This window comes from Diprion similis, chromosome 12 (assembly GCF_021155765.1).
Source record: "Diprion similis isolate iyDipSimi1 chromosome 12, iyDipSimi1.1, whole genome shotgun sequence".
NCBI lineage: Eukaryota > Metazoa > Arthropoda > Insecta > Hymenoptera > Diprionidae > Diprion > Diprion similis.
The window spans coordinates 17,737,203-17,762,318 of record NC_060116.1 but is presented as its reverse complement, the minus strand read 5'-3'; the positions used below and the strand labels follow the sequence as shown (position 1 = coordinate 17,762,318).

At 34.6% G+C, this 25,116-nt stretch overlaps 2 protein-coding genes across 3 annotated transcripts; one reads left to right on the top strand and one right to left on the bottom strand.

Moving 5' to 3' along the window:
* Positions 1–1,968: 1,968 nt before the first annotated feature.
* On the top strand, positions 1,969–15,296 carry LOC124413294. The gene is made up of 5 exons (XM_046893795.1): positions 1,969–2,203; positions 4,626–4,739; positions 4,968–6,893; positions 8,813–8,978; positions 12,607–15,296. The coding sequence occupies exons 2-5, from the start codon at positions 4,644–4,646 to the stop codon at positions 12,813–12,815; spliced, it is 2,397 nt and encodes a 798-aa protein (XP_046749751.1). The 5' UTR covers positions 1,969–2,203; positions 4,626–4,643; the 3' UTR covers positions 12,816–15,296.
* A 6,444-nt stretch (positions 15,297–21,740) lies between these two features.
* On the bottom strand, positions 21,741–24,229 carry LOC124413299 (GTP-binding protein Rheb homolog). Of its 2 annotated transcripts, XM_046893804.1 has the most exons (5): positions 23,697–24,229; positions 23,457–23,528; positions 23,081–23,288; positions 22,721–22,850; positions 21,741–22,162 (listed from the first exon to the last, which is right to left on the bottom strand). In XM_046893804.1, exons 1-5 carry the CDS (start codon positions 23,743–23,745, stop codon positions 22,073–22,075), a joined length of 549 nt encoding a protein of 182 aa, XP_046749760.1. In that variant the 5' UTR covers positions 23,746–24,229; the 3' UTR covers positions 21,741–22,072. The 2 variants fall into 2 exon arrangements, with proteins under 2 accessions (XP_046749760.1, XP_046749762.1); XM_046893806.1 differs by lacking the exon at positions 23,457–23,528.
* Between the last annotated feature and the right edge of the window lie 887 nt (positions 24,230–25,116).

Genomic DNA, 25,116 nt, shown 5'->3' with positions numbered 1-25,116 from the left:
CAATTATTACAAGCACAGATGTCTGAGAATTTGAAACAAAGTGGATTGACTGACACGACGAATGCCGCAAATACATCAGCACACCAATATGCAGATTTTCAAATATTGCTTTGTATTTAATGTATTGCTTGGTAAATAGCTGCAACTGTAATACTTCTTCAAGTGGCTAGAACACTTTCACAAAGATTATACATATAGGTATGAATTCATAGTTACTAAACACAAATATTTATTTTATTTGCAATTGTGTGAACTGAGAATTTCTCACGGCTCAGCCAATACATTCATTTTTCACTTATTGTATACTGTGCATAACTGACGTAACAACTATTCCATTTAGTGCGTATCTATGATCCTAAGACTATTACTTATCAATTATAAAGGCATATACATCAACTTGCATATAACTATTAGCATTTACTGTATCATTCGACGCGAATACTGTTAGTTAAAATATGAGGCACTTTTTTAGCAGCCACAGTGGTATAAATAAACCGTTCACACCAAAACGCTCTGGCTCATTCTGTTTATGATTAAAGGCGCGAAATATCGACTGAGAACAAGGAGACTGGTATAGAAATGAATTCTAAAGTTCTATCAATGTTTAATAATTTCTTCCACTCGTCGCTTGATGATGGAAGTGATATTGTGTGTACTGAATTCAATTACACTGTGGAATCATGGGAAAATTAAAGAAATATCAATTGTCTGCAATGGCGGAAGAGAATCCTGTATTTTTATATGTATCCTGTATCCTGTAGTCTTCTGTATTTTAAATATTGGGTAGCACTATTCACATTATGATTTCTTCATGCATTTTCGCATACAGAGACAAACTTTTCAAAATTTGATGAATGCTGTTATGCAGATGTCTGATCTGACAACGGTGTATGTCTATTTAGCTATGTCCCTTAAAGGGGACCCCCTTAAGAGATGTGCACCAGCCTCTCACCGACCGAAATCAATGGAGACCTCGTCAGATTCCAGAGACACATAATTTAGTTATTCACTTCGAGCATACTTGGCGAACGGACCGTCTTAAAATCAATGTAATCTGCAGCAAACATTGAAGACTTGATTATACTTTGACGAAAAATATTAAATTCCATTTACGTCATGAAGATAATCAAAAAATGAGTAGACTAATATATTTTTACTCGAAATGAATCACACAGAGGTGAAAAAGTTTTTTTTAGAAATTCAACAGGTCAGTGTAGCACCTGGGTCGTTGGTCGGTTTTTGTTAAGTTATACGGTACACGAATTATTAGTTATGCATAACTCTTTTGGTCTTTAATTCAGGTTGAAGCTTAAAATTAGTATGACTGACGTATATGGTACGTGTTATGTTTAGTTTGCAGATAACTCTGAGAATATTTCTAAAAGTTGGAAATTCCATCAAAACAATGGAGACATAAAAAGGATGAGTGAGAGTATAAAGGTGGCGTCTTCCTCTTCATCAATGCAGACCGACGTCGGATCGCCGTGTTCCAACACTTTCAACTTTGTCCAGAAATAATGAAAAACGAAAAAAACCATTAACTGCAAAATATTAATAGAAAGTACGCACATACTACAGTCATTAGACGGATCTTAGGTTTAACTCCGTCGAAATCGACGTCACCAAAACTGCCAAAAGCACATAACTTTTCTGAATCGGGAGTCAGGGTTGACAATTGAAGGCTGTGTAACGCGTTCGTTTAAAGCTACTTCTTGATTGGTTCGGACCACGTAACCACGCTGCACACACAAGTCCTGAGTAAACTTCTTAATACGTCCGTCAACCTCGGGAATAATTACAACAAATTAGAAACTTGTTCATATACATACCCCATAATCGAACGGCAGGTGGGTACGTATATACTGTATAATATTCAAAGCCATAACTTTTATGCAGCTATCGCGAAACATAGGGGAAACAAGGCTTTGGCCTGTATTACAGTTTTGGCGGGACGAATTCAAGGAACGTAAAGGAACGGGATCGGTTGCGACATCTCGTGTCGGTCGGGCAACAATTAAACGCTGTCCCGGCCATTGGCATTTTCTTGCTGAAGATAGTGCTATCGCTCCATTTGACAGAAGCTTAGGTACGGGCACTGTACGGGTGTATACGGGCGAGTTGTGCGTGCTGTGTGCACTCCGTCGGCGGTGGTGATACGTTGGCGGTGGATGGACGAGCAGATCGCACGGTAGCATTTTCCAAGGTTTGTCCCAATCTGAAAGATGTTACTTCTATCAACAATTCTGCCGATTTCGGCCTAGTTTTGTTCTTTGTCTCTACTACTAGATTTAATAGATGGCTACAGGTTTTTTTCTTTTAATAATTGGGGTCGCATCAAAGCTTGGCATCGGACTTCTTGTCAAATTGCATTCTTCTAAAAAGCTTTCTTCCAAAAACTTTACGGGCCTCGATGTATGGACCTACTTTCAGTATACATCTCTTTAGCGTTCCGAGTGGCGCAGTACACCTATTTGTGCATAAAAATATACTTTAATGCTTATTGTTAAATCATGAATGATAGTTACGTATGTATGTTACGTACATATTTGCGGCATCCTACGTACTACATTTGCATGTGCATTTCGGCATGCACGTCTTCAATGATAATCGTGATATTGAAGAAATCTAGCCGACGATTTCGAGCCATCAGCTAAGAATGTCTAAAAATTTGATTGTTAATTTGATTAACCTGTGGGCTGAGTATCACGTATTAAGTGCGAAGATACATCATTTTAGCGTATATAACGGTGCTGTATGTATGCATGAGTCGTACCTATACATATTTTTTTTTTTTGCAAATGTGTTCTCATAATGATTTTAGACCTAACAAGCTTATCAACAATTTTCAACAATAATACCCTCAGTTTCTGCAAGGTATCATTGAGACATTCCCTTATCATGATTTTAGTCTATCAATTCATATTCAGGTAAATTTATTCATAAACTTGTTTTGTAGATATTGCCAACATCGAAATGTAGATAGAGTGCTGATCATTAGGGGTGTTTAATACCATCCGGAAAGGGTCGAACATGACCAGTGAACGTCGAAGAATAGTTCATACCTATGCACAATATTTAGTAACCTTTGTCTTAGTTACAAATCCCGATGTTTTATCCTTGGATCACCGATATAATCACAGTATATCCTATTGTCCCAAATATAAGTTGACCCTGGATAGAAGTTGATCCCTACTGTTCATTCTGCATTTCAGGAGTCTTTTTTGGGTACTGAATATTAGCCGACTTTTACAACTAAATTGATATCACAAGAGTATATTTACTTATTAAGTTATAAATTGGAATTTTCTTAAGTAGGTACTTTTAACAATTAAAATAAGGTAGATTGAAATACCGCAGTGTGAATTTCATTGGTCTAATTTGATAATTAGACTATTTATGGAAAACAATTTAGTCTGTAAGGTAACTTACCTAAAAATCCCTGATATAAATCAACCTCGCTTATAAGTCTAGGATAATTTTTGGGGCTCATGTTGACAGCAAAAAACCTCCACTTGTACTCGAAACAATATAGTCATTTTTTATCATTGTAAGTAGTAAAAATATTGTGAATTATAGTTCAACCCATGTTATAATTAGTATCCACATTGAAGAGAATGGTAACATTTATTCATTGATGTATGCAATACAGATATAGAACCTAACAGAAGAAAAGACAGTATAAATAATAATCTGTCTATACGTTACATAGTATGGCGGGCAGAAAATTAACAAAAACCAATAGAAAAGAGAAAATAAATAAAAATACTAAACTAAATGAATTACACCTTTTAATTTTATCTTATCAAGATTCATAGTTATAATGTTCGTAAACGAATTTTTCCCAAGGTGGAAAAAGTCGTTAATCCATTTGTTAACGTTTACTAATTTCATACATCTATGAAAGGGTGCAGACTCAATTAGGGAGGCATTGATTTTAAAGAAAGGCAGGTTTGACTGTGAAGTAGATCTTGGGATATTATAAGGTAAATATAACAAGGTATAGGTATAATATGATATGATCAAACTCTAAAACTATGATTTTTAGCCATTTTTACATTATTTATATGAATTTTCCGTCTACTGCCTATTTATGACAATGTTATTTCAACATTTCGACGAATTGTGTGTCAGCTTCCTTGTACTCTGGATTTCATATCTATAGCTGACCAATCGAAACTTGCACCAATCAAGGCGTTTGAGAAATGAGCTTGGCTTTTTTTTTTTGACTACACAATGTTGTATTTACAACATGTGCTCATTTTCCCAGATCGTTCGTTATCATTTCTGTTAAATTTATACATCTGACCTCTCCTGATAATCTTTGAAAAACGTATCCTATGTCGAAACCTTGTCAACTATACCAATTGAATTTACATGTGCTGCCCTGAAATATTAGAGGGTTCAATAAGTGCATTATATTGTCGAATGACCATCAACTGTATATTACAGACAAATTCAGTGCAATTGGCAGCATTATCTCTACTACTTGAGCTTTATCCATGTTCTAGGATTTTTCTAGGATTTTGCAACTTTCTCTGATTGGAGTCCTAACAAACACTCTGACGCTAATTCGATGTAATCGCCATATTGCTAATCATCGGACCACACATAAATGATTGTTGCAGACTGAACAAAGTATCACGATGTTCGAAGCAAATGCAAATAGGACTGTGACCAAACTATGCGCCGATTATGATCCATGGGCTTATGACCTACTCAACGTCAATGCGAGTAATCAAGTTAGTTGATTATTAATTTACGCATCAGCATCTTGTATTTTGATTGTGCTTCCTATAATTAACTGATTAGTTCCAAACATATCTGAGCTTTTTGCAGTAATTAAGTTTATTGAAGTTGTTTCATAATTCATCTCAACAGAATACTTTCGCTCTTTTCGGAGGCATCTCAGGTTAAACATTTGTTATTGAATCAACCCAACCAGTAATCCTGTACTATTCTATTTCCAGGCAAGTAATGAGGATGAGGATTGTCAGGATCTAAACAATAGCATGGTCAATGATCTTGTTGCCAAAATTCTCGATGACGATTCTAATATTGTTGAAGACAATTTCGCAGATCGACAAACCAGATTACCGCAATATCAGTCCGAATATTCCAAGCGTATCGACGTCCATACCGCTAACGAATTATTACCTTCTATTTTGAAGCCCAATGGCGAAACAAGGTACTGCTATACCACTGAGACGGGTATATCCGACGGATCTCACAACGAAAACAATTATCAAAAGTACTGTAGTCGATTACACGCTCTAAGTTTAAATGTGTGTACAGGAAATACATTGAGCGAAGGTAACACCTATTCCAACAGTTCCATAAACGAGCTACAGAGACCTACTACCCAACAAAGTAATTTATTGTCCAACAACAATTGTTACTTGAATGAAAACCGAAATTATGCATCACTCTCAAATGGACTGCTCACCACAACAAACGGGCTAAGTTACAGTTCGCGAACGTCTAACTGGTCGGAAACATTAATATCACCAAATTGCACAAAAGATCTGTTCGGGAACTACCAGTCAATTCAGAAACATGGCAATCTTGACTTCAATTTGAATTTATCTTCAAATTTGCCAATGGATTCTCCGAGTTGCACTAGATCAAATGATTGGGAATCACAAAGCAACTGCGATTACCCTAGCATTGGAAAACCTAAAAATAATCAAATGCTGAGCATGCATGATTCTTACAATGTAACTGCAGCGTCTCAAATGTACAGGCCAAACTCTGTTATGACTGATTTGAGTGGTGATTCAGGTTTTTTGTCCAATTCACCGCTACAGCATTATTCTCCAGCAGAAACTGGTTTACAGAATTGTATACCTAATAATTTTCAATGCACCAGATTTGATGATTATCGAGACATACAAGATCCCAATGGTTTAGGTATGGTCGATACAACAAATGAGTCCCTCTTCCTACAACAACAATCACAAGCTTTGAGGACAGATACACCAATGGATCAGAGTTATAAACGAATGGTTAACTGCTATCCTTATTTGAATGATTACCCATCGATACCAAAGGTTCATCCCAGTAATTCTGAAACTATATCATCAGTAGGAATCGTGGATCAGAGGATGAACAATAACTTACATACATCGCCGCTTAGTCCTCATGTAAAACAAAGAGAGAATCATCAAGTTTATTCTCCCATTGGATTTCCAAGAAATTTGATCTCAAGGAGTTGCACGATTATGTCTAATAAACATAATTACCAAACACCGAATGGATACCAGCGTTATACAACCAATAATACTGATACATTGAAAGGTACACAGACACTCAGTACCACTGGGAATAATTACCAGAGTAACATGAAGAAACAAAATATGGCATACAACATGGATTCGTTTGATTTATCGAGTGAAATTTCGTATCCTTCATCGATGTCATTCGCTCCGACATTAGCAGGAAATGCACAAGGCAGTGAAATGTTTAACCAAATGATGAAACAACGCCAACTTCAAGGGGTCCATCCTATGCCACCACCCGACGTTTTGTTCAACACTGGGCTGGTGCATGCTGGAAATGTTTTTTCCACAGTCTTATCAGTGCCCGTATCTGTATCTGTTCCACCATTGCACCCTATGTCTGTATTGTTTGGAGGACTCAGGAATAGCACTTCTAGGCGCTCAGGCCCTTCTAGCATATTACAACTGAGATTGGAGCAGACCTATGAACAGTTCAAGCAGCTGGAGAAAGAGCGGAAAAAATGCGAGGCCGGCTTAGCTGCTCACTTTCCAGGAAAACGTGTGACCAGTGCCAATAATATACCTACACCGCGTTTACAAGGGAATCCGTCACGTGTTGACCGGCTGATAATTGATCATCTGAGAGAACATGCGCGTGTTATTACCCTTGTGGCCAAGGTAAGAGCATCACATACTAATCGAGAGAAACATCCAACATGCATTCTAATATTCGGTTCAAAATCAGTAGGAATGTATTTATTTATTCATTTATTTATTTATTGATACACAAAGAGAATATGCAACACGCCATCACTCTTACCCTTCTCTAGTAGTAATACTTCGAGTGTCATGTAAAAACCCAAAAAGACACGTGATCCTTGTGCACGTTTCAAGTGTAATTCGTTATTGCAAAGTTGTGTGACTAGTATAAAATAATATAATAGAATATAGAATATATACATTAAAGAGATATAAAACGACGTGAAATATTAGCGAATGAGGAGAGAGCCAGTGCGAGAAGGAATACAATAAAGTCGTTCACGGTTAGTGTGGCGTGGGATAGGGGGGGAGTCGTATCGTTTTTCATCAGTCTCAAGTGCGTGGTAATCTCTCTCAAGCTGCGCCAAACACGTCTGAGGTAGATGTTCTATTTTTCCAGTCATGCCGAGATTGATCTTCTTACAGACTTGAAAGTGCCGGTTCCCTTTTTTCTCTAAGCATTAGGTTGTTCATCTTTGGCCCAACATCGGTAAAGGCTCTCTGGCTTATGGTCGGCCTCTTTCTTGGGATATTCATGTCGTTATTGGTGGCGCTCCTGGTGGTTTTTTTTTTTTTCTGCTACGTAACACCACGTTGTTTAATGGGCGTCTTTTGAGGCTCTGGAGCACAGGGCTAAGTATGAAGGTTTCTCCGGTGGTGTGGATGTCATTGTCATCTATGGGAGCTCATTTGCTCACCTTTCTTATGGCATTGTCCTGCTCCAGCAGCTTGACTACTGTGTCATATACTGCCACCAAGGCGATTATACCATAAGTGAGGATTGAATGGAAGAAGGAGTGATATATCTGGAACAGGTGTTTAGTGTTCAGGAAACTACCGAGCTTTCCTCACACGAAAACGGCTCGTCTCAGTTTGGCAGCTGTGCTGGATGCATGGTTCTTCCACCTTAGGTTACTGTCTAGATATATACCCAGGAATTTAACACAGTCTCTTTTTTCGACCTGGACATCACCTGCCATGGTTAGCTTGCGGAACGCTAGGAAGTTTCTCGTGATAGGAGGCAAGGGGAGTGCAGCTCCTTTACCCTGTGTTTACCATCAGGGAGTTACATGAAAAGCATTCAAGGGTTTGTGATTGGTTCTTTTCTATGCGTTGCTTAACATCCTCCCACGAGTAGCCGATGTATACCATGTTTGTATCATCTGCATAGGAGGTGTTTCTCCCAGAGGAGTTAAAAAGCTTAAGATCGTTGAAGTAAAGGATGAACATCAGGGGGCTGAAGATAATGCCTATTCGCTATAGGCATTGTTTATCCTCAGTCACCCAAGTATCTTTAAGATCTTATCCATAGACACAGGACTGCAGAAGATGGATTCGGGTATCTCCGTCACGATGCCCGAGGTTCTGACTACGTGTGATTATGTCGGCTAGGTTATTGCCTACGCTGTTGAAGAATGCGTTGAATTCCTTAGCTACTTCTATGTTTTTTCAGAGTATGTAGTCTTTTTCATCCCAGATTTCGTGAGTATCCTGCGGATTCGTCCCTATTTTACGCATGGCTCTGTTTATGGTCTCCCACAGCTTCCTTTGGTTGTTGGCGCACTTTGCTATCTTTGCTCTCTGGTAGTTAGTTTTTGCTTTCTTGAGCAGAGTTGTTAGATTGCTCCTGTACCTCGTGTACTCTTTCGTGATGTCTAGGTCGATCTGTTTCTCAACTTTTTCACTATCAACGAGTTCCTTATGCTTGATGGAGGTAATTAGTGCTGGCGTGATACATGGTTTCTCGTTTTGTAGCCTAGCATATGAAATACCTACATTCTTACGTTCCAAGCTCGGACTACTTTAATTATCAATTCTCACTGTCTCATATTTTCAAGATGGAACGTCTTCGGGGTGCTACAATGAATCAGCGGGTTCATAAAGCTATGGAATATTGGCTTGAGGTGATCAAGTACGTGCAGGAACGACGAAAACAAGAAATAGCAAATGCAACTAAACGGCAGAAAGAAAATCCTCACTGCATTCCCATGCATGATGACAAGGGTATGTATCAATTATAATAGGCTGATGATTTATTTACTCTTTCTGCTATTGCTCTGTTTTCCCTTACTTCTCCTCGTTTGTTACAATCTCTGGCCAATAGAACCCTTAAGGCTGGGCTGTTTTGATATTCTGCAGTCTGTGACAATAATTATAACTATAATTTTATAGTTTATGACTATAATATTATAATTTTATGACAATAACTGTAATTATAAAAATAATTAAGTTACTAATACAGTGTTTTTAGATTATGTTTTAGTAGTGTAGATTATAGTACACTTGAAAGATAGATGCGATACTCTGGTACATTTCCAGGTACTTTTTGTGAAAATATGCAGTCAATCCTTTCAAGAAATACCCTATTGGAATTTTGAAAATCGCGCATATCCTTTCATATTTCAATAATTGTTGTTATACTCTATGCAACAATATGGCAGGGATACTTCGTTGTTAACCTGATACAAATGTAGTGACTCTGTTATCTGTTTTCAAGTTACAGTAGGCAATAAAGGCTTTCCATCTCTTCGTTGTTACACGAGGTTAAATTAATCCCACATTCAACTTTATAGAATAACTGCTGGGCATGGCTTTCTCATGATAATTCAAAAATTTTCTACTTGGATTATACTTTTCCTTTACACTCATAGACACTAGGGTGGTCGTTATTTGGGGTAAAAATGAATTTTACCCTTTTCGCCAACTAAATCGATTCGAAATACGTAAAAAGTAACGCTGCAATTTTTTCAGATTTAAAAAAAAATGTTCAACCCTTGACTGTGGGGGTGAAAGTTTTCCATTTAAAATACATGGGCTTTTCCTGCGTTTGCAGTCACTATTTTACTGTGGGCCTAAATATGTTTGTAAAATCGTGAAATTATCAGAAATTAGTTAACAAGCATGTTGCTACTTGGAAAAAATTTCCCAAACCCCTACCCACAAAATGTTCTATAACATCACCGTAATAATTATAATTTTTTTTTCTATTTTGCTTCCTCGTTTTTTTATAAATGTATTCCAAATAGTATAATTTTCTAAGTGAGTTACGAATTCTCAAGTATTGTCTCCTTTTTTGCGTCTGGATGATTTTTTCGATACTCACTTACAATTTATGAAATGAACTATTTTTGTTGTTCGTTCCGTGTGAGTATCCAGACGCAAAAAAGGAGACAATACTTCAGAATTTGTAACTCGTTTAGAAAATTATTCTATTTCAAATACATTTATAAAAAAACGAGGAAGTGAATAAAAAAAAAAAAAAAATACATGGGTCAAAATTCCGGATGATAGCATGCGTTTGGGCCTTATGGTCGACGATTGTTCTGTAACTTTAGGGACACATAGTACCATATGAGAGTACACTCTGGAAATTTTTTTGGATTTTTAAACCCACCAGTTTCGCTGTACCGATGACGTCATTTTTTTGAAATTTCTTAAATGTCGTGTTTTAATCAATTTTTCTGGACCCCTGTAACTTGAAAAAAAAAATTTTCGACATCGATTTTCATCGGAAAAGATCTCAGCTTTTCGAAAAAAAATATTTCCAAATACGTGCCAATTCATATAAGTATAGAAAAACAGGTTTTTTCTTTAAAAAGGCGTTTTTCTCAATGAGCCTACACTCCAATTTTTTTTTTCATATTTTTTTCGGATTCCTGAGGTTTGTTTACACGAAAAAACCTTTTTTCCAGAATGGGATCTCTGCGGCATCCGACTGTAGAATAATTAAATATAATCTGAAGTGCTGTAAATATTGAGAAAATAGTGCAGATACAATACTGCTTATTGCGCTAGTATTGTATTGTATTGTTACTATCCTTTTTTTAAAAATCATTATAGGTTTTTAACTCGACTTTTTATTTATTAGTACTGTAACGTAAGCATTTGACTACGACAAAAAATAATAATACCCGGGAAGCAATATAAGGGTTTTCACGCTATCATTCCCATCAAAAACAAATTAGGATACGCAGATGCGAAAATATACTCCAAATCAACGAATGTAAAACAAGTAAAAATTGTTAAATAGTATTTTTTTGAGCAAAATTAAACATGCGTCAATAAATATTATCATGAAAGATTAATGGATGTTTTAAAGTTCGTTTACACACCCATCCCACGAAATCGTGTTATCTTATATTGCTTCCAAGGTATTATTATTTTTTGTCGTAGTCAAATGCTTACGTTACAGTACCAATAAATAAAAAGTCGAGTTAAAAACCTATAATGATTTTTAAAAAAAGGATAATAACAATACAATACAATACTAGCGTAATAAGCAGTATTGTATCTGCACTATTTTCTCAATATTTACAGAACTTCAGATTATATTTAATTATTCTACAGTCGGATGCCGCAGAGATCCCGTTCTGGAAAAAAGGTTTTTTCGTGTAAACAAACCTCAGGAATCCGAAAAAAATATGAAAAAAAAAATTGGAGTGTAGGCTCATTGAGAAAAACGCCTTTTTAAAGAAAAAAACTATTTTTCTATACTTATATGAATTGGCACGTATTTGGAAATATTTTTTTTCGAAAAGCTGAGATCTTTTCCGATGAAAATCGATGTCGAAAATTTTTTTTTTCAAGTTACAGGGGTCCAGAAAAATTGATTAAAACACGACATTTAAGAAATTTCAAAAAAATGACGTCATCGGTACAGCGAAACTGGTGGGTTTAAAAATCCAAAAAAAATTCCAGAGTGTACTCTCATATGGTACTATGTGTCCCTAAAGTTACAGAACAATCGTCGACCATGAGGCCCAAACGCATGCTGTCGTCCGGAATTTTGACCCATATATATAATTATTATGGTGATGTTATAAAACATTTTGAGGGTAGGGGTTTGGGAAATTTTTTCCATGTAGCAACATGCTTGTAAACTAATTTCTGATAATTTCAAAATTTTACAAACATATTTAGGCCCACAGTAAAATAGTGACTGCAAACGCAGGAATACCCCATGTATTTTAAATGGAAAACTTCAACCCCCACAGTCAAGGGTTAAACGTTTTATTAAGAATCTGAAAAAATTACAGCGTTACTTTTTACGTATTTCAAACCGATTTAGGGTAAGGGGCGGATAGGGCAAAATTCATTTTTACCCCAAATAACGACCACCCTAGTGGACAAACTTCAGGCATTGACGTAGGTAAACTATTTTGAAACACCCAACAGACGTTTTTTGTGGCAAATCACCACTTTCAGATTTAATAAATAAATATAGATTTTTTCTGCAAAATAAATACTTTTTTGGAATTACACAAATTTCAAGAACTTTTTTGGGCCACGTCTTTTGATACATACACATATGTATCTGAAAACATATTCTGTAATGTGGGAAGTAAATTTTTTTTTTTTTTTTTTTTTTTTACGAATTTGATGAATACTCAAGCTTGACATAGTAGCCATTTGAGAATCAATAGGATTTATCTGAACCCATGTTACAACGAAGGGTGAAATGCAAGAATGATTAGTATGTTCTCAAAACAATCAAAATCAAACTTTGTTCCTTTTATGGTGCTCTTGACCATACAAAAAAGTGAATTTCTTGCAGCATGTGTTCAACGCCACTCTGATATTAAATTTTTGCCACTGCTCAACAAGCCCTGTTTGGTTTATCGCGTTTTTTCAGATATAATGGCCCTAGCAGGAAGCATTCATGAATTAACTAAGGCATCCCGCTTAGCCAGAACTGGTATGTACAATGCCCTCCAAGCTACACTTCTGTATGATGCCGAATTTGAAAGAAAAGTAATTGAGACGTGCAAAGATACTTTTTTCAATATGAAGCTTAGAGAAGCCAGCAACACACATCTTTCCAGCCATGTCGACTGTGCTTAGGCAAGACGCGATCTAAATTATTGAAGTTACTTTTCAGATTATAGATAAGGTATATTGATTGAACCATTAATTCATGTAATTTATAAAGTTGTTTTCCAGGTCATCAAAAAAACCACGATGATTTCTGTTTCGCTCATTTTATTTTCTACTTTTGAGGTATTGACTTCCAATGGCATAACAATTTAGTCCTTGCGATAGCTGCCTATTATTGAAAACATTTTTTATAATTCTTGCAAGTGAAAAGCATTACTTTACCTCAAATATTTTAAAACTAGCTGTGTGCAATAATTCAAGCAAGGTTTGATTCATCCTACATCCATAATCATGTTCATATTGCACCAATGGGAGATGATAAGTAGTTGCATACGCTGCGTGTGGTTCGTGAATATGGAGGTTGATCACAATTAAAAATTTTTACCCCAAACGTAGAGATTGTGTAGTAACACAAACTTTTTAAATACGTGGCAACTCTGTGCCATTCGCTAAATATGTTATTTTGGTGCAAACAATAGCAAAAACAAGTAATATGTGAACGAACTTACCAGGGTCAGCTTCTAGGTCGGATTTGCATATCAACGAAGCATTGAGTATTTCACGAACAGTTAGGAATTTGTACAATTTTCAAGGCTGGACATTTCAGGTCTGCAAACGATTACTAGAATTAAACAATTTTCCATCTCTAGTATAGTACTTGGAATTTGAATTATTGAGAATTTGATCATAAAGCACGCCACTTTTTGACTATTAACCCTTAAAATATCTTTACTGTGCTAAAAAATTAAGTTATAACCGTCGTCTTCACTTGCCGTTAGATTTCCGTAATACTTTGACGTCTGAGTTGTTACAAGTATTTAGATTATTAGGGCAATTGTCAATTTTCGTCTATAGATGTGAAGAAAGTTGTCTAGTAGATGGAATGTTACAAAGAAAAAAAATAGTTAAAATGCTAGATAGAATTTTTAGAATAGATATATGTGGCCTTTCCTAATTACGACCCGAAAAGTGTGACATTTAACTAATTTTCATGCGATTTTTAAGAAGTATTTTCAACTAACATGAATTTATTACGAATGTAGTTCGTTTGATGAATGTAGCAAGGTAATTGATATTGACGTCGCAAAGCAATCCAAATGCTGTCCACTACACTATACATATATTATTATATTGACAATTGAGTGATGGCATATAATGCTAAATATAGTGAATATCTGAGACGAAGTTTAATCTCTGAAATTCCATCTATATACAAAGTAAGTCTAGCCTCTAAATTCCTAAATTTTGTTGAGTTTGTCGCTCGTGTATTGTACTACATACAGCATATTTGATACGAAATTTTGCCACAGATTTTGCATACAACTTGTAGCTACACAAAAGTCGGGGATCGGGATGTATCCGAATTCGTTGTAGTGATGTAGAATCTAAAGGGTAACTCTTTGATGATCAAATTTCAAAAGGTTACTTACAAATTCCCGAGGATCGTCATAATTTGGTACATTCATTTCATCAGTTATCTTGGTAACATACCGCACGTTTTCAGTATACGCATACAAGAACCGTACATATTGCAGTTACTACAGACTGCTCAGTTTTTTAAATTTTTATGATTCAATCTTGCGTCCGCTAGTAAATTATCACACAAGGCTTTTGCTTATGTATATATAAATATTTTCATTGAATAGATGAATATGAGATTCAACGTAGCGGTAGAGAAATGGTCAATTTGTGAAAAGAAGCTGAGAGAAAAACAATAGTAGCAAGCTCTAGATTTAATCGTCAAATGACAAAAGGCGTCGAAAATTAAATGGGCTAAGAAATAGCTGATTAACAAAATAGAAGCATAACACAAATGTGAGCGGCAATTTGGGCGCCTTGCTTCAGAAAGTTTCCTTTTGGCATTTGCAGAATATTAACTGTGATAACTTTTATGCCAATACTGTACATTATACTCAACTCCCTACCATATAACTTAAATACCTTCTAACTACTTTAAAGAAACTGCCTACTGGATATTATTATCAATTGGAATCTGATTGTAAAAGTTTTCAACTTTAAAATTAAGTATCATTGCATAACATAAATACTATAAATCCATTAAGCAGTTATTATAAATATATTTAGCACGCAGCAGCTATAGTACTTAAACCGACAATGAGATATCCAAACCCACTTGCACGCACAATGACCTGTGCATGCCCAGGCTTACGCCTAACGGTCGATAACGTCAACTGATTGTAATGTCCATAGGTGTCAAATACATAGCAGGGTGTTAGTTTGTTAGCTGTTTGTTACTTAGTCTCGCGTGTTACAGGGTGGCCACAACATCTCTCCGAGTAACAATGGATTGACATTTTTCTTTACCATGCAACACAAAGCAAATAACATGTAATAATGTTCCAACCAGCTTCCGTGCATTTTTTTGGCTTTAGTATTATACTTCTAGATGGTTCATAGATTATGAAATGCAAATGTTCAACGAGATATGAAAATAGGAAGAAAAATAGAATTTTAAAAATGTTATTATGAAATGGAGAGATAAAAGAGCCAGGCCTGCATAATATAATATAATATAATATAATATAATATAACATAACATAACATAACCTAATGGTCATTATACAAGTAACATTTAATGGTAATATCGAATTGATATAGCATAGCGCTAGTAGGTACATGTCCGACAATCCTATTTTAATTGCATGTGATATTACTAAATATGTAAGAACATTAACAAAAATATTTAATATATATTATAATATGAATACGTAAATTAATATTGAACAAAAATGACCAATGTTAAGCTATAATATCGGCAAGAATGACCTGTATCTATATTTAAGCTAGAACAATTTTCAAGGCGTAAGTGTATACTTGTTCAGACGTTACAACGCCAGCACATCTATGTGGGTGCACACATAATATTCAACACATTGATATTTTATTCCAGTATTTTCTATTTGTTGAAACTTGCCAATTACATGTAGGAATTTAAATAATGTTTAATGATTATCGCTGTGACGTCTGATTCGTTTGATGTAACTCTGATTAATCGGTATTACTATGATTGTCTGGTGTTGTATATTCTGATAGTTTAGCCCAGGCCATGAGTCTGCAGAAACTTCGTATGTTTCTTGTAACTCTGTTTGAATCTGTTGAGATTCTCTTCAATATTTCTATGATGCGAAATGTGTTAATGCAAGCAGTTGACCGTTGAAAGTAACAGGGAAAAGAAAGGAAGAAAGCGAAGAACAATTAGAAATATCAAAAATCGCTATTTCATTAGCCAAGCGATAGATACAAGGATCATTGCGAGGTGTAAAAATTTTTGCAATCCCTATCACCAAGGGTAAAATCATATGCTTATATTACGCATTGCTTACATATTGAATGTATGTTGAACATATCATACGTAGTATATTTTTTGGCTGTGGTGATAAAACCAAAAACCACTCAATAGGACTTTTCTGAAAGGTGACCATTCTTTATCTACTTTCGGTTGTATTCTTTAGTAGAGATATGCAAGATTTTCATAACATTCTAAGTCGTTACATATTTGTTTCCGTGGAATTTGTTGACACATCTTTCAGAGTTGAGTTCATATTAGTGGAAGATTGAAACGATCCTTGTTTGTGATTAATGAATTATGTGGCTTGCACATACCCTGTTGAATATTTTTCTGCAACGAATAAATTTGAAAACGGTCAACTGGTAGCTTTGCCTTCCAAGGTAATTGTAATAGATGGCTCAATGTAAAATGACAAGTCTGGTTTATAAGAATACTAATTGTAGAAATATCTAGCACACACACACCTGCACACATGGAGTAGAAAAACATTAAACACACACAATACATAATACTGTATATGGGGATATTATATTATATAATGTATCAATATAATATAATAATTGTTTCTACATTACAATTACAAATTGTAAGCGCATATCATAAATATATGTTGGACGGTCATTTTCTAGTTTCATGGACCAGTATTAAGTATAGAAATATTGTTATAAAGAACTGATAGAATAGATTTGGACGAGTCATTGCTAAATTATCTAAGGGAAGAGCTTTATTAATGTAATTCGAAGGAATCTTTTTTTTTTTCGTTGTAACTTCGATCCAATTTATTTAGCTGATGTTGCATATGTATCACTTCTGTTCGTTACGATAGGTTAGTAACTTATATGACAAGCATTTGCATAATCAGCGATTGCGGACGAAATATGGCCAGCTGAATAAGCATACGTACCTAATTGTATATTTGTTCGCATCTGCTCTATATTGTCAGGGAAAACTACAAAATGATAATTATTCTCACAGTCGAAAGATTGCTCGACATTTTAGAATAAATATTGTAAATTGAATTATTTGTTGTTTGCGTCTACTCTTCGACGCTAATTGTCACAATTGTAAATAAGATGAACACATCATTCTGTTTAGTCGTGAAAGATTTCAATATACATCGAATACAAATAATACAGCCTACGTAATCTAGTTAGAGAGTGCATTTTTTGTTAAGAGCTATCATGCTAACATTTTTTCACTTTTTTCAAGTAATATTTGATCAATGGTTCGTTGTACAAAATTCAATTTTAATTTTGTGAATGTATTATTAGTATCACAGCATTACATACAGCTGTCAGATTTAAATATGGTTAGGTGCTAGTACCTGTGTACCCAAGTATGAAAAACAACAAATTATCCGCAAGATTATTAGAATTGTTGGGAATTTGGTAATTCTTAAGTGTGGAATGTCTTTTGTTAGTATTCAGTGTCTATACGTGAATAGAAAACAGCTAGTTGTCGGATGAATGTTAAACGTATGGAATAATTGGGCCTTAGGAAATCCTCAATCAAAGTATTTAAATATCAGCCTTTTCTTTGAATTAAACATGAATTGATTTCCACTGTATTGCATACAATGGCGTGAAAATTATTCTTACTGTTGGAAATTTTAAATTTTTTGTTAGAAAAACTTAGTACAGCAAGCAATTTGTATAACTCTAGGGAAAGATTATTTGTGTATTATAGGAAGTTCTTTTCAATTATAATACGATAGGTATTGTTGTAAAACTTAACAACTGTGCGATGGTTATAATGATTGTATAAAATATTTGGCAACAATGCAATTGCATCAACAACTCGTTGAAACCGTATTCTTTGAAGAAAAATATAATAATACTCAATACGTGGACCACTATGCATACACACATACACTATACTACACAACGATTATATTACAATAATATATCAATAAATTGAATTTTTATGGAAAATTACAGGAAATATATTGAAACTGAATTAGTTATTGAAAGTGTCACGTGTATGAAAATTTGATTGAGGAACATGCAACTAATATCTCGTTTAATGGTTTCAAGAAAATATAATTTTCATGCACCTGTTAAGTTTTAATAATGATTTCATGTGCAATAAATGTGTAAATATTACGAACAATTTATTTCTCGTGAATAAATGTACTAGATTGTACCACTAACAGTGAAAAAGGTTAATAGTGAAGTCTCAAGTATTTGTAGTTTGCACAGTGTCAACAATTGATGAGCGTCCAATGTGAATACCTATTGTTTGCAGTATTTGGTCATTTTGACTGACAAATGTATCTTACGATAGTTATTTTGATGGTGGAACCAACTTGAATCGCAAATAATCTGGATTTTTAGATCAGGTATGCTTTATATGTATATATATGAGATACGGTAATTTTGTTAATAGTATGCATAACGTGTTAAGCATTAGGCAATGTCATATTGGGGAATGGACTGCGTTTTTGAGATTACAAAAATGGACCATGTGAGAGCCATGAAGGGTTGGTGATAACGGTTTGAAGTGAGGGTTATAGAAAAGGAGAAATAAGAACTGATTTATTAATTGTTTCTATTATTTTAATTTATTTTTAGTAATGATTAGCAAGAAATAACATCTAACACGAACTAGAGTAATACCAGTTGCCTAGCCTTGGCATTTCCATTTGTAATTTTTATCTTTGTGTGTTCTGTCGATGTTCAATATCTGCCCAATATATGTTACTCAATAAGTAGTTTTAGAATGACACATTTTCCATAATTTTGAAATATTCCTAGTCAGGATTTAAAATATCAAATGCAAATATCAGCTAGATTGTGATTATTTTCAAAGATATACAGTCATTCATAATTTTTTGATATTGTAATAGTGACGAGGCAAAGAAATAAAATGTATATATATTTTATCTACTGAAGTTTATATTTGAGTTAGAGATATTAGAATCATTTTTTTTTTTTTTGCACAAGTCAATTAGTCCATTTTTGTTTATGCTTGTAACCAATAGTGATTTGATAGCCCGATTTGAAAATTAAGTTTCAAACTTTCGAGATTATTTTACTGTGAAGCTAAATGATTCTACTAAAAAACTTATAGATGGTAACATAAAAATCTGCGTTACACATATGGAACATTCCATGTCAACTCGACCAGGTCCTGACACTCATATATTTTGTTCGTCCTAAAATTTTTTACGGCTATCGTAAGACCTCGGAAACCCCAAAATTTAATTTCACATTTCTCTGCACAATTCTCTTTAAGCAATAATCGTCAAGACTCGTGAAAAACGTATTACTTGTAAAATTTGAAAACGTACTAAAAATGCTGTATTTTGTTCCAATAATTTTTGACACAAAAACCCGTAATGGTAAACAATTTCATCCTACGTGTCTAGTCACCTACAGCATTTTTCGAAGAACGAAAACGGGAAAAAATGCTATATTAATCATTAAAATTAAATCTCAAATTATTTCAGTCATCGAAAACTCTTTCATGATCTCCCGAAAAGTAAAGTTGTGCCATAATTATCGAGACAAAATACTCCATTTTTGGTAGGTATTTTCCTGATTTCACAATTACGATGTTTTTTCACGATATTCAACCCCGTAGCTAGTGGGGCTACTACTAGGGGTAATTGCTCATAGGGGATTTTTCAGAAAGATGTAAAAAATTTCGCCAAAAAAAAAAAAATAAGTGGGGTCAGGACCTAATCGAGTTGACATAAAATGCACCATAGGTTTCGTTTTCATATTACATATACATATTATTAGATTCGAATTACCGTGAAGTCATACGTCTACTTTGTGCATATCGATTGAACAGTAATCCGTTAAAAATCTCTGAATTTATACGTGGATATATTTATACACTGAACCGTGTCTGGATTAAATGTATGATTATTTTTGTAAGACATGAATTCATTGTAATCGTTCATAGATTTTATCAAACGTCCGAATTAATGCATTTCGTTGGATAAAATTTTACTCCCATTTCTATCGCTTATCAAAACGTGTAGTAAATTCCAGACCAAAAAAAAAGAAGTAAAATAGCAGTATGATATTGCCTATGAACTTTGAGTTGTCATAATGTTGAATAAATTAACCACTTGTATATGATCTTCCACAAAGTTGATGTACAATAAAGTTTGTGCCACACGGTTTGCAACTACTAACATTATTCTCGGCAGTTTTCAAGTCGCCAGAATCGATGTCAGCACAAACAAAATGTGTTAATAAGTTAAATAGCTATAAGTAAATTTGGGGCTTAAACTAACTACCTGTAAAATTGAAATCTTTTTGTACCTTATCAGAATATATTTTATAGCTTTTTCGCAAGTGTCGATATTTTACGACTAATACATTTAGCCTTGAAATGCTTGAATGGCCATATCTTGCTTAGTGCAGTATGTATAATCTGAGCACGGTTTTTTTGGCTTATTCACGTTATATGTTTGTATTCGTCAACAACTAGAAAAACCGAACTTGCAATCAGTGCTCGCCGCGTACAACCAAGAAATAACACCACATGTTATGATTGAAAGGCCACAAAATGTGCTTTCTAAGGAATTTAAGTCAACAATAAGATAACATAAGCTGTTTTATGGATATATGTTTATCCTGCTAATATTGGCAGTCGCATTTTCGTGAAAAGTGTCCTTTCTATGTAAACTTATATATTCCACAAATTATGAATAAATTGTATCTTTCATGTTCATTATGATTCGAGTGTCTTCGTTAATTAATAATCATTTCCTAAAATGTGTTTCTTCTTCGCACAAAGTTTACACTCTAGCATCCGTTGATTATAAATTATATATTATTCATGCGTGATTGAGCCTGTACCATTCACTTTCATAACTTGATTGCATATGTATATCGGAAAATTATTACCTATTTTCTGCTCAATCTGCAACTTATACAAAATGTTATTCATCAGATGAAAATAATTAATTGTACAATAGTTATAAATTCTTTTCAAATAATATTACTTTATTGTACTTCATTACATAATTCACAATACACTAGATCAAAATATATTAATTTTTACATTTTCCTTGTCATGTTTGGCAACACCATTTAGGAGATAACACTCCCGACAATGTAAGAATTAGTTTTGATTTGTGTGGAGTGCCTGGCGTGAGGTAATTGCTCTGAAAATTGCAGCAGCAGCAATAACTTTTCAATATCCTCTTTGTCATCCATCAGCCGCCATAATAACGTGTTTCAAAACTGGATATTAGTGTTTTATCTCACAAGTGCTTTACACTAAGAGAAACAAATGTCTAGAACACGTGTGTGTTTGTCTGAAAAAATTTTCTAAAACTGGAACTTCATTTTTAAGGAATAATCAATTTCCAAATTCAGGACGTAACGAACATACACATGACAGATTTTCTTTGAAAAAAAAAAATAATGCAAATTATAAAAGTCCAATGTTCATAATTGATACAAAATTACCAGTGCCTGTCACTAGTCTTTACCTCACAATCAATTGAAACAGTATATTCGGCACGACAAAATGTGAGTAAAGTCAAAATTGTATAATAATTTAAATCCCCCCTGCCCTTGACAGTCAAAACATTTCTTCAAATTTACGCTAGTAGATTTTTAAACGACTTGAATTGCATACATTTAGCCTTGCTACAGAATTGTGAATCACGAGTTATGTTATACCGTAGGTTGTGTTACGTTAGCTTAACAAAGAGCAAATCAGTATCTAATACTGGTATATGTCACTCAAGAGAGGATCGTTTTATTTCGCTTTCTTACAGTGTAGAAAATAATTACAGTGCTTAATCAAATAGCTCATTATTACTCCTAGTTATCAGAGTTTCTGACAAGATAAAAAGCTTGTTGATTTATAAATGGTTAAAGGAAGAAGTGCTCAAATAAAAAAGGGATCGGAATAAGGTAACGGCGGACAAATATTTTAGCTACAAAATTCAGGAGATAATACAATTAGACTTTTCTTGTACATTGCCGTCAGCTTTCTCAATCTCAACCAACAATGTGTGAAAAATATCTGCAACAGACTGAAACATTCCAAACAAAATAATATTTTATATTAAAGCAATAAGTCTCTTCCATATGATTATTCGGCCAAGATGTATATTAGAAAAATATCTAATACAATGTGAATCTCGAGAATATAAGGTAAAGTATCAAAACAATTTGCAAAGTTCAAATCTTCACGTGTGGAATAAATTAGTAGAGTGAGTAGAAATTTATAAATAGTAATACCATGTCGGCATTATTTTCTTAAAATGTGGCAAGAACAAATATTAAGAAGATTCGCTTAGAAAGAAGGTTAAGCATAGTAGTGTTGAAACTATAGAGAACATATTCAGAAAGTTGTATGAAAAAAAGTGCTTCACTTTGTTTGCATCGTTCATGAATAATCAACGAAAACATAAGCAAATGCGTCAGTTTATAGATTTTGTGGGAAACCACACGGCGCAGCTGTAGAGAAAGGCCGACTAGGTCCGAAACTAGTCCCGAATGTTTTCTACAGTGACAAAGCTAGCAAACCTCTATGAGCATCGCTCATTACCTGTACTTATTAATTAAAAGAGTAATGGATTTCGAGCTACCTCATTTTGTTTTGCACTTGTCTCTAAAAAAGCGGCGTGCCATGTCTCTGCTAAACGCTTCCCCTGATCGGTTGATATCATTCGGTCCATGTGTAAATCAGTTTTATTACCAACCAGAACGATCGGCACGCTGCAACACCATAATTCAATTGTATTTAGAAAAATTTTCATTAATTATGAAGGGAGCAGTGACAAGTAATGGGTATGTTAGATGAATTCGTAGATATCCATGGTTTTCACTCGTCTGTTATCAACTGATGAAATTGATTAAGGAATGTAAAATATTGCATTTCACAAAGGTAGGGCTTCAGATTTTGAGGTGTGGAAAGAAGAATATAGGTGTAGTATAAAGTTACATACTGCACTTTGCCTGTGATGTCCAATAGCTTGTCGTAGATTATCTGTACAACTTCGAAACTTTTTGCACTTGTTATACTGTAGACCAACACATATCCATGTATGTCCATGGAGTACTGGGTAGGAAATATGCTGTATTCATCTTGACCAGCTGTATCTACCAATTTTACTTCATATTCTTGACTATTCACACGGGTGCTCTTGGTAAATGCTGAAATATTTGCATTTTTGTTATAAAAGTTGCCAAGTGATTTTAACGAAATTTTTATTCTCAAAAAGTAATAATGAACTCAGCATTAATAATAAGAATAGTAACATGCTGGCAAAACTTACGGTAGAACAGATTAAACTAAATAATGACTGATTTGAGAATTCTTACTGTTTTCAATTGTTGGATCATACGAATCGACGAACTGCCCTTCGACGAATTGTATGCTGAGGGATGATTTTCCTTAAAAATTGACGAAGTAAAGTGAATACAAGGAAGTTAAATGAGAGTAAATAGGCGCGCAACATTCTTGCATGGGAATGGAAATAAATTAAGTATTTATTTAGTTAACAAGAATGTATATTAATTATATGAGATAGTGAAATAAAATTATAAAAACTTTTAGCTCACCTACTGATCTGTAGCCCATAATGGCTATTTTTCTCTGTTTTGATGGCATTCTTCATGAATTTATAAACTGACAATGGGCCATAACAGGTTAAAATTTCACGAATAAATTTCTACAATCTAGTACTTGATTTCAATAATTAACCGTTACAAGGAGCGAAATTATATTTGTAAAAATCCCAATATGAACCAACCGTGATGAACCGTACAAACTTCGTCTTTGAAGATTAATTGAGATTAACTGAAGAGATTAATGCATTCTACTTAAAGTACGGACCACACATTTAACACAAGTGAATATGAGTGTGAGACGCGTGTGAAGATATGTTCAGAATGACTACTGGGATTTCATGATGGCAGCTATTCGTGGACTGTTTCAAGAATCTGTCGTACCGTCCGTAGACTGCACGTGAATTGCATTCGTGGTTTTTCCTATCGCAATAAGTAAGAACGGGTGTTTTCGGAAATGCACTGAATCCTCAAACCCGAATGAGTTCGGATATTGGCTTTGTGCATATTATACTCGTATCATACAGTAATGTTCATATTTGCCGTGGGTTGTACGGCTAACTTGTTTTCCGGTTCGAAACAGAATGCGAGCGATACTATACGCATTATGTGACAATGACTGTAGATGCCACGGTTTTGTTACAGGTTTGGCCACGGTCTTATACCTTGGAGCATAACTGTATATGCTTTAAGTCTTATACAGGTCTGGGGACTCTAGTGGTGGGGGAAGTCCGCTTACGCTGCAGTTTTTGTTTTTCAGCGCTACCGCTAGTTGGCACTAATGGTAAAGTAATGTTCGCAAACATAACCTCAAATTTCTCAAACTTTGCAAATGACGTGGTCCAAATGTACGTAAAAATAGTGAAAATCGCATAAATCATACATGGTTATATATTTTTAAGAATAACGTGTGCCATTATAACTTCGTCATCGCACACCACTTATTGTTTGAGACATTTGAGGTTATGTCTGCGAACATTACTTCACCATTAGTGCCAACTAGCGGTAGCGCTGAAAAACAAAAACTGCAGCATAAGCGTACTTCCCCCACCACGCAAATTTCGACGAGTCCCCAGACCTGTATGTAAGACCGTGGTCTGTGCTCCATAAGTCCAGACATGGGAGATTGGGAGTCATTGTCATATAATTCGTACAGAATCGAACTTGCATTTCGTTTAAGACCAGAAACAAAGAAGCCGTAAGAGGAAGGCAATAATGAATATTACTGCACCTCCACGGTTACGAAGCTCCATATAATTAGCATATTCTAGGCACGTGACGTCACGTAGAAGTGAATTCGATCGCAAATTGCAGCATCACGCGAATTCCCTAGCCAAATTTGTTTTAATAAACAACAAATGAACTATTGACTTACAAACGACGGGAAACGACTTAGAAACACCTACGAACGACT

Excerpts from the sequence above, each read along its gene's own strand:
- LOC124413294 (XM_046893795.1), top strand. The coding sequence starts at position 4,644 with ATGTTCGAAGCAAATGCAAATAGGACTGTGACCAAACTATGCGCCGAT. Across the intron at positions 6,894-8,812 it reads TTATTACCCTTGTGGCCAAG|ATGGAACGTCTTCGGGGTGC; the intron begins GTAAGAGCATCA and ends CATATTTTCAAG. Across the intron at positions 8,979-12,606 it reads TCCCATGCATGATGACAAGG|ATATAATGGCCCTAGCAGGA; the intron begins GTATGTATCAAT and ends GCGTTTTTTCAG.
- LOC124413299 (XM_046893804.1), bottom strand. The coding sequence starts at position 23,745 with ATGCCATCAAAACAGAGAAAAATAGCCATTATGGGCTACAGATCAGTA. Across the intron at positions 23,289-23,456 it reads TGATCCAACAATTGAAAACA|CATTTACCAAGAGCACCCGT; the intron begins GTAAGAATTCTC and ends CAAATATTTCAG. Across the intron at positions 22,851-23,080 it reads GACATCACAGGCAAAGTGCA|CGTGCCGATCGTTCTGGTTG; the intron begins GTATGTAACTTT and ends ATGGTGTTGCAG.